Raw genomic sequence first — 12,837 nt, forward strand, 5'->3', positions numbered from 1 at the left:
TTTCACTACGCTCATTGAATTTCATTATACATCCAACATGACCTGAGGACAAGACTTCCTTTTCCTGTATCTCAAAATGCATTATACTACTACGGTGTAGTACATAATATTGTACAACATCTGTATCACATATAGTTATGTACGAGTGTTGTATTACACAGTACCACATTTTCTGTACAAGGATTTCTGAAATTGAGGTATATAGATATATGCATCCAAGTAAATTCTAAGGCTGAGATTTTGTAATAATTTGATGTAAATTAACATCATTAATATCTAGTATCTCTCACAGACTTACTCATAATGATATCTTACCAGAGCTTCAGTATATTAAAGAACCTTCTTTTCCATAGCATCTGCAAAATGACAATATGGTATATATTGTACCTCTCAAGGGTCCATAAGCTGTGGCTAGCTAGCCTCAGTCTTGACTGGCCTGAGATCACTTCCAGTCCAAGATACTGTGCAAACAGAGCTATACAACATCTAACAGTGCAAGCTGATGTCAGAAGAAAACTTATATTTTCAAATAAAGTTTTGACCTCAATAGAAGCAGTTTAAACTGATTTCCTGACGTTTTAAAATACATAGTTTTTATGAAGGTTGTGATTAATCTTTGATACATGCAACTAGCACATCATACAGTAAAATGAGAGAAGAGGAAACAGAACGGTGTTTTAATGAAAACAAAAAACAGAAGATCTTTAACGAGGCAACCATTTCATGCTGTATTTATCTTTTGAAGAACATCATTCTTCCGCATCCAAAGCCACAAACATAAAAAAAAAAGAAAACAAACAGGCAACATTTTTCTTCTCCCTCCTACCCACCACCCTACCCATCCAGTAGAATGCATTACACAAGATAATATGTTCTGACCACCACCTAACACCAACCTGCATCCAGATGCAGTATCATCATTTTGGATGAATTTTAACTGTTGTATATTCCATCTCCGCCACTCTTACCCATGTTCAACACAGATACTCAGACCTAGAGCCCTCACTTTTGAAAGTCATTTGAGAATCCATGCTTGACCTAGAACAAAGGAGAAGTCTTTCCGACTCATCTGTGTACCTCCTTGCCCAGAGCTGCTCCCCTGCATTCACTGTTCGAGGCTTCAGAGACAGCGTTTCAAATTTCACATAGGTCTCTTTTGCAAGGTCAGCTTCCTTTGCAGTTTTCGGTTTCACATGAAGTTTCAAAACTTTGTAGAGCAAGAAAAATATCAAAGGTAAAACAACCACACAGGCTGCACTGCTGGCCCATATCAGAATAGTAAACTGAGAGCTGCTTTCATCATTTAACCCATCAGTGGAGAAAACAATGCACTGCTCTTTTGTAGGTGGCACTCCTTTGGGCGAGACACATGCCATGTATTGCGTACTAGGTTGCAAACCATCAATTGTGACTTTGTTTTTGCTAGAATCAGTGCTCAGAGGCAACATATCTTTCTCACCATACTTTGAGTACAACACAGTCACTGCAGAGTTGCTTGTAGCATTGACCGTTTTCCAAGTTAAGGTCACTCTCTCATCAGTTTCACTGATCACCCTTAAGTTCTTTACAGTGACATTTTGCTCAGCCATACCTGCTGTATTCAGTGAAGTCTCCTCATCTTTCATGCTTATCTCCTCAGTCTGCTTTGCCTCCTCACCTTTCTTGCTTATCTCTCCCACCTGCTTTTTTTTGCTGTTTGCCATTGCCTTCAAATTTTTCTTTCCATCAAACAGGGGCCTGGATTGCTTCTTGTCAGCAAACCTGCTGCTCGTTGATCTTTCAGTGCTAACGAGTGCTGTGGTGGTTGGTGTGGTGGGAAGAGGTGTGGTTGTCCTCTCAGGCTCCTGCTTGGATTCCTCCTGAGTGGTATTCTGACTCTCTGCCTCTTGTCTCCTTCCATACTTCTGTGGTGACACGGTTGTAGTAACTACACCAACCACCGTGACAGTGACAGCAGCTTCTGACATTCCTGCTAAGTTCTTGGCTTTACATCTGTATTCTCCCGCGTCCTTGTATGAAATCCCTGTCAAGCTTATTATGGACCATCTGACACCCTCTCCAGGTGTTTCTTGAATTACTACAGGAAAATGCAAAGAGTAAAACATTATAAAAGGGTGCTAAAGTAAACATTATTAGACTACTTCTTCCCTTATCTCTGCCAGAAGAAGTGACATGTATTAAACTTAAAAACAAACAAACAAAACAAAACCAACAAACCAACCAATAACAAAAAAAAAAACCCAACCACTCACGTACACAAAAACACCCAAAACCACTCCCCGCCCTCAACTATGGAACTTTCTGCCTTATTATATCATTGCAGAAAAGTGTTTAGCTTGGGTCATATTGGAATTTAATATCTAGAGGAATTACAATATAATTTGCAGCTTCACTAAGTAAAACAAAACCACATAAAGAGAACTCAAATGTCTTCAAGCTGCTAAGTCACTAGGAAGTACAAGTGTCACTGAGTTCAAGTGACACTATAAAAACTTGCCATTTGAAATATTTTTGGAAATTATTTTTGTCTTATGATATTTCATTACTTTGGACTATTACTTTTTTCAGATCTATGATTTAAGATAACTGCTAACTACTTGCCATTAGCAAGAAAATTTCTTTGTATTTGTTACTGCAGAAACATCTATCATAGCAGCTAGGATGATAGACAATCACAGCCTCTTTAGGATTCAAGTTGGATGTTGCAAATAAACAATAAACATTTGTAAATAACATATACAACACAATTTTGGAAAATCATATATTTACAATGCTGAGTTCTAGGTGGCTCTGTTAGGGCCTCACTAGCTTTTTAAACATGAACATTTTGAACCAAAACGGAGACTCCAGTTACGAATTCTCCTTTCTGCTTTTCAGCTTCTGAGTTAGGGCCCGACTATCCCAACCTCCATTTTCCTTTATCCTTCCCTCACTTCATCCATTTCCCCCCTCCACATACATTGTTTGTATTACAGACCACACCCAGAATCAGAACAGTGTGTTGAATCTCTTCAGACCAAGAGTTTGACAAAGAATTTCATAACAGCTGTTGCACGGATACAATTGCCAGCTTGGTGCAACACCTGGCCCATTGTTACTCATTATAATAATCTCAAAGCACAAGCAATCCAATAATTCCATGCGCTCCAATTTCCTATAAAAGAGCAATTATACCTGTGTAGTTCACTGGTATATTGTCTGACCTAGTCCAAGTGAGTTGTGGTGTTGGGTACCCAGTTGCATCGCAGCGTAGCAGAACGTTGCTTCCCAGCGGGGAAGTGATTTTTGTCGCCGATGTCATCACAGACGGTTTAAGACACTGCTCTAACTCAGCTCTCTGGAACAAGATTCCTGCCAGGCTCTCAGGTCCACTGCATGAAACCAATGGGTCAAGAAGTATAACTGAGTTGTCCACAATTTTGGAAAATTCGATTAGCTTTGAAATGCGACAGTCACAAAACCACGGGTTGTCCTGCAAACCTGAAGTGGGGAGGGAAGAGGGGAAAGAAAAAGAATAATAGAATAATGTTATCAGGCAATATTTGGATATTGTGATTGTACTTGGTGGGTTTCATGTGTCATGCTGTGATAAAGCAGAACCATGGACTTATTCTGAGTGAATCTTTTTTGCAGAGGTGAAGAAGAACAGTATGAATGTTTATTAAGCTAAATGTTTTATTCACAGAAGTTTACAGGAACATAGTAATATACTGGCACTACCTCTGCTTAACTTTGCTATTTATCTAGGAAAAAACACTTTGAAAAGATGTCTTAAGACTGATGACACATTTTCACCTGCCTGTGCCTTCTGGAAAGACAGCTTCTCAGGGCTATTGCATCCTGTCACTCTGCTCCTAGTCCTTTTGGCTCTTACAGTTCGATCTTGTCAGGCCCTCTTTTCCAATGCTTGCAAAGAACATGATGATTTAAGGGTTTAGAGCATACGCCAACATCTCTACACCTTGAAAAAACGATAAAGGCTAAGGACACAAAGCTTTAGGCCAACAAAATGCTTATCTGGCTCTGAACTACGCCAATATTCTTAGAAACCTGGCTTCGATTTAGGACAATCTCTAAAATACATTCAGAAAGAATAGCAGAAGAGTAGAAAATGGGAAGGACCCTGAAAAAAGCTGATGACTACAATATTTTTATGATGGCACACAAAATGCTATCTTTCCTCCTCTGCTAGACATGGTAACATTTGCTTCTTGATTCCAAGGTCTTTGAATGATGGCTTCTCCTTCTTGGTGAACTTATTACAGTGAAAGAGAGCAGCCATTTCTGAGGAATATGAGTCTAAATCCTCAGCTGGTATTGATTACTCCTCTACATTGACCTTCACAGAGCAACAGCTGCTCCACCAGGTAAAACACCACACAGTATGTCACTCACGATTTCAAATATTTTCTCATTTGACTTATAATTCTGGGCATACCTTTCCAAATTTGTTTTTTTAGTATTAACAATACACAGAACTTACAGTCTAAAATGAGTATGCAAGATCCCCTCACCATTGAATTCACTGATTAGTGCAATATACAAGTCATATTTATTATACTAATATTAAAAGGAAAAAAAAAAGAAACCTGAAACACCTGCTAATACTGTTCCGTGTGTATTTTTAGGAAGTATCACAACAGCTAATGGAAAAATTCTGCTTTTTATTCTGGAAGAAACCTGCAGATGAAAGACTGCATGAATAATTAACTACTGCTTCCTTTTATCACCTGAGCAAGATTAGGTTATTTTAAGTACAATGGCAGTGATTGGTTAAAACTGTGGTAAACCCCAATTAATCCCCACTCTTTAAAACAAGACTTGACCTGAAGAGATTCCATGACTTTTACATCACAATCCAATTTCACTCTTTCCAGACATCAGAGATTTTACATCTATTCACTACTTATTGCCAACTGGACCAGAGAAGGAAAAATCAAGGAAACTGTATCAGCAACTGCATCAGCAACTGCTTTTCTTTAAAAAACAAACAAGCTCTTTTTTTTTTTAAGAAAAATATTTTTAAAAAATTTTAAAAACACACTCCAAAATACTCTTTTTCCTCACTGTGCTCTTCACACATATATTCACAAGCAAAAGAGATACTGTTCAATACGATCAGGTGGCAGAGCAGGAGCTCTGGGTCCACAGTGTTAATCAGGACTGATTTGCAGCATCAATAGGGCTTCCATCCCACATACCGGGCAGCAGATTCTGCCTTACATTGAACGCTACTCATAATATTTCTTCTGCAACCTTCTTGCATCCTACAAGCTTTACTGCAGGAAAGGATGGGTTTTATTATTGTTTCTAATACTACTAATAGCACTCAAAGGCCTTTCAAATAAAATAATAGAATCATTTAGGCTGGAAAAGACCTTTAGTATCATTGAGTACAACTGTAAACTAATACTGCGAAGTCCACCTCTAAACCATGTCCCTAAGTGCCACATATATATGTCTTTTAAACACCTCCAGGGATAGTGACTTAACTGCTTCCCTGAGCAGCCTGTTCCAATGCTTAGTAAGCCTTTCCATGAAGAAATAATTCCTAATATATTTATAAATACAGGGCTTTCATATTTGTTCTGTGTCCCAAGTAAGACCCACAGTTCTTACAATAAGTATCAGAAATCAACAAAAGAGAAGGAATGATGAAACAAAGATGGACAGTCCTTAGATTGGGTGGTTGTTTAGTACAGTCTGGGACACAGGTCTTGCCCACCTCAGATCATTCTGAAGGCTTGGTTTCAGTTTCAGAAGAAAGATATAGTCCCAAAAGTCTCTGTGTTTTAGTGCAAATAAAGCGTTATTTCAGTTAGTCACCTCATCTCCTCCATCTATCATCCTTCCCAGTGGAAGCAGCTAGAGAAGTAGGACTTATATAAATACATATAATATATACAGCTACAGGAGTTCCTTCTATGTCTCAACAGCTCATCCCTTCTATTTATCTGTGTCTTGCCACTATCTGACACCATTCACATTATTTTTAGTAAACTTACACAGCCATTGTAAGTCATCAAGTCATGTAAATTCCCAAAATGGAAAGATGAAAGCACTATTGAGTTGGTAGCACAGATAAAACACTGAATTTGGTTATTCTTCAGTTAGCTATTGAAGAAAACAGAAATGGAAATGTTTAACCTAGTTTCCAAACTACAAAGGGCATTATGAAATCTAACAGCTTGTGTTAACAAGATGGTAAAAGTGAGAACAAACACAAGAAAGAATAAAGAAAAGGTTAAAAAAAATTAAAATTAAGAAAGCAGAAAAAAAATGAGGAATGTTAATAAAGGAACAAGATGGAATCCCCTCAGGAAAATAATTTCGTCACAAGAGAAAATAAAAATAATGATAAGTTTCAATGGCATGTGTATCTCATGGAACACCAAGTCTTTATAAATTCTGGATTCCTTTGTAGAAATATTAAGGCAGCTTGTTGACCTGAGAAAGAAATACTAACTGAGCAAAACGAATGTTGATAAATATTTATGCATTGCAATATACCAATGCTGTATATTTTAACATTAAATATGGATTATAAAATGCTCTAAAAATCTTTATTTAATATTTACAATATTTTAAATTTAATCTCACACATTTATATGTATGCTTGTGTGTACAATGGCAAATATATGTATATGTGTGTCTGTGCATGCACATATTTTGCAGTCTTCTCAGTAAGCAGGGCTTCCCCATGCTGTGTCAATATGGACTTTAGCATTCAAATAGCTACCAGCAAAATTTCCTTTGTAAATCAGTAACAAGTCTCTGACCATAACTTGTATAATATACTGCTTTTCAGTTGCTATAAAATAATAGTATGTGAAATATTCAAATTTTGGGCCTATGAAAATGTTCACCACAGCTTGGGCCAGCCTACTCAAGGCTCTCTTCCAGCTGAAGCTACAAAATTTTTGACCCATGGTTCTACACAGTAAAGCACACTTCCCATACTGTGTCCCCGTGTTTCCTACATACAGTATTTCCTAGGGAGCAATTTCAGGAAAAGCAGCATCTACCCAATGGCCCAGCATAACAGTTGGGAGCCTCATGGACCCGCAGCATTTCAAATTTTTGGCACCTCTACACACAACAGAGGCTGGAGCTCATCTAACTGCCACTCTGTCAAATCCTAGATTCTTCTGTTCCTCTCAGTGACTCACTAGATGCAATTTTCCATATGGAAAATGCTACTGCCGTCACTCACGTCAGAAATTTCAATCTCTTCACAGCAGCCAATGCTGAAACTTAGCTGTGATTCGTATCAAAAGGTTAAGTTCTAGCTCCAGACGTAACCAAGAGAGGACCAGATGAACTCACATACTGGTCCCTCAGTTGTTTCCACTGCTTAATTGTCAGCTAACTCTACAGCTTTGTTTTGAACTGTTCAAAGGGCACTTTCCAAGACAAAGTCAGACATGGCTCCAGGGACAGTTCACACTCCAGGGATTGCTCCCTGAAAGGCTTACTGATGAGACTACAACAAGGACGACTCTCTCTATCCTGTTCTTGTCCAAAATAAGTGCAGCAGGCTTTTCATCTCCAAACTATCCTGCACGTCCATCAGCCCACCAGGCATACAACATACACTTGCTAGTTTGTATTAGAAAAGCACAATTCTATGGGTTGCAAGGCATGTTATTTCAGGGAGTTTGAACTGAAGAAAAAAAACACCCCCACCCACACATTTACATTTTAGAGTCACTGCAGCATTCTGTAGATCCCATAGAGAACTAGGGGCTAAATCTTACAAAGTGCAGAACAGGCAGTCGGCTTTAAAGAGAGCTGGCCCTAAACTGTGTGGATGAGAGCCAGAGTGAGCCACTTGGCTATAGTGCCAGGAATCATTCCATGAGCATCTTTCATTTAGCATAGTGTCCACACGGAGGAACGTCATATGGTGGGAAGTAATAAAACACCCCGAACCCTTAAGTACAGACATTATTAACTGGAATTACGAGATGCTAACCTGCCAGTCCCCCAGCAAAAGTAGTCCATGGCTCTGCCAAGAGTCCTTAAAGTAAACATGGGGAACCTGAACTTTCTCTTGCATGCAGCTTTCTTGACGCTTAATCAAGACACTGAAGAAAAAATTGCCTCCTGGTGTTCAAAAATACACACGCACAAATTTTGAGTTGGAGGCTTTGCTGTTGTTGACCTTGTTAATTAAATATGAGTGACAATCTTTTTTTGCCAGAACCAGGAGAGAAGGCAGCACAAGCCATAATTGCTCACATTAAGTAGAATGTGACCGCTGTTTTCTTGACTAGACAAAAACAGCATTTAATTGCTCTGGGTTCCAGCATCTAGCAGAGCTCTGGCTGCAGTTACCAGTCCATATAGGCACGTGGTCAGGCTGAACGCTGCCACAGAGAATAGCTGGAGCACACAGGACACTCTCGAGCATCAAAGCACAAAATTGTGGGCATCACACTTCAAGAGAAATCTTTCTTTTAAAACCCAAAGGAGTACAAAGAAAACCAGTAACTATGGTAGAAAATGAAAAGAAAAAAACACAAACCTCAGAGTCTATAAGAAACTGGTGAAAGAAATGGTGTGATTAGTTAAGATGGCAAACAGGGAAAATGTATGGAAGGTTACTATAAGAGATGGTAATTAGTTTTCCTGTATGTCCATTCCATGCAGGGTAAGAGGTAATCAGCTTAGTTTGCAGTAAGGGAGATTGAGGTAAGATATTAAGTGAAACTTTCTCACTATCCTGATAGAGAAGCACTGGAAGAGGTTATCACAGAAGGCTCTGGAATGGTCTGGCTGTGGTCTTTAAGAACTGTACTGACTTAACCAGAAGGGTTCAGTCCAGTTGTATCTGCGTCTCAGCAGGCTAGAGGCCTTTGCAAAATCTGTCTTCATCACCTACTTCTGTGATCCTTATCTCCACCACAGAGGAGGAGACTATCTATGGGATATGCTTCCCCTCCCTCAGACTCCAGCAAGCCCAGCAGAGACCAGAGGGGTGTCAGAGAGGAAGCGATGCCGCAGAGCACATCTTGCTCCTGCCATTCTAAACTGACAGGTCCTGTGGTTGGAGCATTATAGAGACATCTCAACTCCTAGGTCATCTTTCTAGGCTGATGGCTTCTATCATCCATTCATTCCTGAAAAACAACTGCTTTGGAACCATCCATCAACAGTAACCTAAGGATGAGCCTCTGGCCATGAGTGTGAGTGGCAGAACTACAGCTTTGCAAGCTCCAGTAATATAGATACTAAAATTAACATTTAGTGGAAAATAAGCACGTTTGTCAAAATAACTCATGACATAAAGAGCACTGCACTTCCTAACCTCCAGAGGAAAGGGATGTTTTCTTATTCCCTGTAGAGTTTCTATTATAGCAAGCACTGTCTGTCTTCTTTGGGATATACTCATCAGAAGGCTACAATGTCAATGAAAGAAAATTCAGCTAATTATTCACAGCTTACCTAAGGTAGATTTACTCAACACAGCACAATGAAAGTACTACCTGGCATTTTGCATTCTCAGGTCCAAATCTACAACAACCACACATAGCCTCCCTCAGCACGTAACATTAAAAAGAAAAGGAAGGTACTGTTTGAACCCAGCATGTGTTCCTCTCTGGAAATCTATGTTCCAACCCATTTATAATTCATAAATGAAAACGATCCAGAGGTCACATCCCAAGTCTCTAGAGAACTCAATAATGGCATCAAGGGGTTTTCCAGGGCTAGAGGAGGTTGGCAAAGTGCCTACACCAGCAAAGCCTGCAGATGGTTGCCAGCACGAAGGGGAGGAAAGAAGGGGGGTGGGGGGTGTGGTTTGGGGTTTTTTTGGTGGGTTTGGGGTTGTTTTTGTTTGTTTCATTTGGGTTGTTTTCTTTTGTTTTAACTGGTGAAGGCTATGTAAGACAAGGAAACCAAGTAACCTCTGGCACTCCCACACAAGATCATCAGGAGGATTAGATCTAGCATAGTCAGCTCCTACTTTGCAGCTTCCTGTAGCCTTCAGTGTGAGGACAGTGAAAGGGGTATGGAGCTGGACTTACTTTTACGGCTTTTTTTTTATCCCAAATAAACAAAGATCCTAATAATGCTGAAAACTTACAGTTACCATGCACGTGAGGAACTTGTTCAGCCTACTTACTTCTATTAATTTATTTATATACAATCTCACCTGACTTAGAGTTTCAAATTGAAGCTTCTGCTGTGAAACAGAGCAGTTGAACAAATGAGCACTGAATAGTGGGAATTTAGATCAAGACATTGGAAATACTGGGCAGTACAATGCAGGAGAGATCTTTACTAAGCCATGTCCCAGAGAACCTCTTCTATACATCTTTTAAATACCTCCAGGGATGGTGACTCCACCACTTCCTTGGGCAACCTGTTCCAGTGCTTGACAACCATTTCCAGGAAGAAATCTTTCCTAATATCCAATCTGAACCTTCCCTGGTGCAACTTGAGGCTATCTCCTCTTGTCTTGTTACTTGGGAGAAGAGCCCAACCCCCTCCATGCTCCAAGCCCCTTTCAGGCAGTTGCAGACAGCGATAAGGTCTCCCCTCAGCTCCTGTTCTCAGGCTGAACAGCCCCAGCTCCCTCAGCCGCTCCTCATCACACTTGTGCTCCAGCCCCTCACCAGCTTCGTCACCTCCTCTGCACTCTCTCCAGCACCTCAATGTCTTTCTTCTAGTGAGGGGCCCAAAACTGAACACAGAATTCAAGGTGCAGTCTCACTAGTGCTGAGTACAGGGGAATGACCACTTCTCTAGTCCTGCTTGCCACACTAGTTCTGATACAAGCCAGGATGCTGGTGGCCTTTTTGGCCACCTGAGCACATTGCTGGCACATGTTCAGCTGCTGTTGATCAACAGCCCCAGGTCCCTCTCTGCCAGGCACTTTTCAGCCACTCTTCCCCGAGCCTGTAGCACTGCCTGGGGTTGTTGTGACCCAAGTGCAGGACCTGGCTCTTGACCTTGTTGAACCTCAGACAATTGGCCTCAGCCCATCAATCTGGTCTGTCCAGATCCCTCTGCATGGCCATCCTACCCTCCAGCAGGTCAACACTCCACCCAGCTTGGTGTCATCTGCAAACTTACTGAGGGTGCACTCAGTCTCCTCATCCAGATCATTGATACAGATATTAAACAGAAAGGGACCCAATTCTGAGCCCCGTAGAACTTATACATAAACAGCAATGGAAGTCAACACTATTGGTAGAGCTGTTCCAGCCATGTTGTGAGATTGCAGAAGAGAAAGGGGTCACCTGCAAGATGATGAAGTAAAAAGAAAGTACACAATAAAGCACAAAATCACAAATGGGGCTGATGTCATAGTATGCTAGAGAGATGAAATAAAATTATTTAAAAAAAAACAAAACACAAAATCGGCCTGGCCAAACTATTATTAAATACACTATTCTTAAACACTACAATAAGTAGTGAAGTTGTAGGGATCAGATTCCCATTCTTTCTCTCATATTCAACATGTAAATTGGGAAAAATTTGAGGCTAGTCAGTCAGCTTTAGAGCATTGCAAGGTCAACAGGAGTCATAGGGAGAGCTGAGTTGCCCTCTTTTGAGCCACCAACACTACCTGCAGCACTGTGTTTCAGGACAGGCTTCAAATGATCATCAACTGTAGTTACTCATTTGGCTTGTGAGCCATTGAAAAAAAACAGATGTAAATGGACATGCTTGCTGTTGCAACCACATACAGGGATGAAGGAAATGTCATAAGAAACACAGTTTTTTGAAGTCCTGCATTTATATAGATGTGAAATACTCCATATGGCCTGCAAACCAGAATCTCACAGATTTTACTTCAGTTTTATAAACTTGAGATAACAACATAAATGGGGGTCACAATCGTCATTTTATAGTTTTCTGTCACCAAAAGAAAATAAATAAATAAATAAATAGTCACAGAGCAAAACATTAGACTGACCTGGATAAAATCTACTCTTCTGAATCTCAGGCTGGTCTCCTGCCTGCTCTCACTTGCAACTTAACATTTAGTTACATTTCAATAAGGAATGAGACAGGCTGTTTAACGTACCCAAAATGACTCTCTGGGTTGCCAGAATGTCTGTGTTCTTGGTCAGGACAGCTTCTGAGAAGGGAGGCCAGATGTCCATCAAGTCTGATGGCAAGGTGGTCAGCTTGTTGCTGGATATGTCCAGGTAGGTGAGGTTTCTCAGGTACCGGCCAGCATCAGCGGGAATGCTGGTCACTTTATTGTTGTGTAAATCAAGAATCCGTAGGTTGGGCATCTCTGCCAGTGATTCCCAGGGGAAAGCTGAGAGCAGATTACCATCCAGCCGTAGCTCGTGCAGTTGCTTCAGGTTATAGAAACTGCTGATATCAATGTTGGCTACACAGTTATAAGTCACCCACAGGTATTTGAGATCTACTAGGTAGTAAAAGGCTTCAGTTGGAATCCTTCGTATGACAGTTTTCTCTATACGAAGTTTTACAGTATCCACAGGAACGTTTACAGGGATCTCATACATGTCAGGATCGTTACAGAGCACAGACCTAGAAAAAAAAAATATATATATTTACAAAAATAAAAAAGGAGACAGATATCAGCATTTCTTTATCAGAAATTTGTATTTCAGATTTAAATTCAAATGCTATTACTTTCTACAACACTATTAGCAGAATAAAGAATGTCAAATCAAGAGCAGGCAGTCCTCTGCATTTAAAAATTGAAAAGACAAACGTGAGTTTCTAAACAGAAAAGTAATACAAAATGGAAATGATACTTTCACATGAAATCTAGAATCGTTTTATTCTAAGGCATGTAAGCACCATCCTCTGTCTATAATTCTACTGACAACTGAAAAACAGATGCCA

The 12,837-nt window shown here is 40.1% G+C and overlaps 1 protein-coding gene across 1 annotated transcript; it reads right to left on the bottom strand.

Moving 5' to 3' along the window:
• Window positions 1-888: 888 nt before the first annotated feature.
• Window positions 889-12,501, bottom strand: LRIT3 (leucine rich repeat, Ig-like and transmembrane domains 3). Its single transcript, XM_065837980.2, has 3 exons — window positions 12,038-12,501; window positions 3,175-3,480; window positions 889-2,077 (listed from the first exon to the last, which is right to left on the bottom strand). The coding sequence occupies exons 1-3, from the start codon at window positions 12,489-12,491 to the stop codon at window positions 975-977; spliced, it is 1,863 nt and encodes a 620-aa protein (XP_065694052.2). The 5' UTR covers window positions 12,492-12,501; the 3' UTR covers window positions 889-974.
• Window positions 12,502-12,837: the final 336 nt, after the last annotated feature.

The sequence above is a fragment of the Patagioenas fasciata genome, chromosome 4 (genome assembly GCF_037038585.1).
Source record: "Patagioenas fasciata isolate bPatFas1 chromosome 4, bPatFas1.hap1, whole genome shotgun sequence".
Classification (NCBI taxonomy): Eukaryota; Metazoa; Chordata; class Aves; order Columbiformes; family Columbidae; genus Patagioenas; species Patagioenas fasciata.

What these genes read in the sequence shown, in the direction of transcription:
- LRIT3 (XM_065837980.2), bottom strand. Translation starts at nt 12,491, where the DNA reads ATGTATGAGATCCCTGTAAACGTTCCTGTGGATACTGTAAAACTTCGT. An exon ending in AACCCAGAGAGTCATTTTGG is followed by an intron (nt 3,481 to 12,037) that starts GTACGTTAAACA and finishes TCCCCACTTCAG; the next exon opens with GTTTGCAGGACAACCCGTGG. An exon ending in TATACCAGTGAACTACACAG is followed by an intron (nt 2,078 to 3,174) that starts GTATAATTGCTC and finishes ATTTTCCTGTAG; the next exon opens with TAATTCAAGAAACACCTGGA.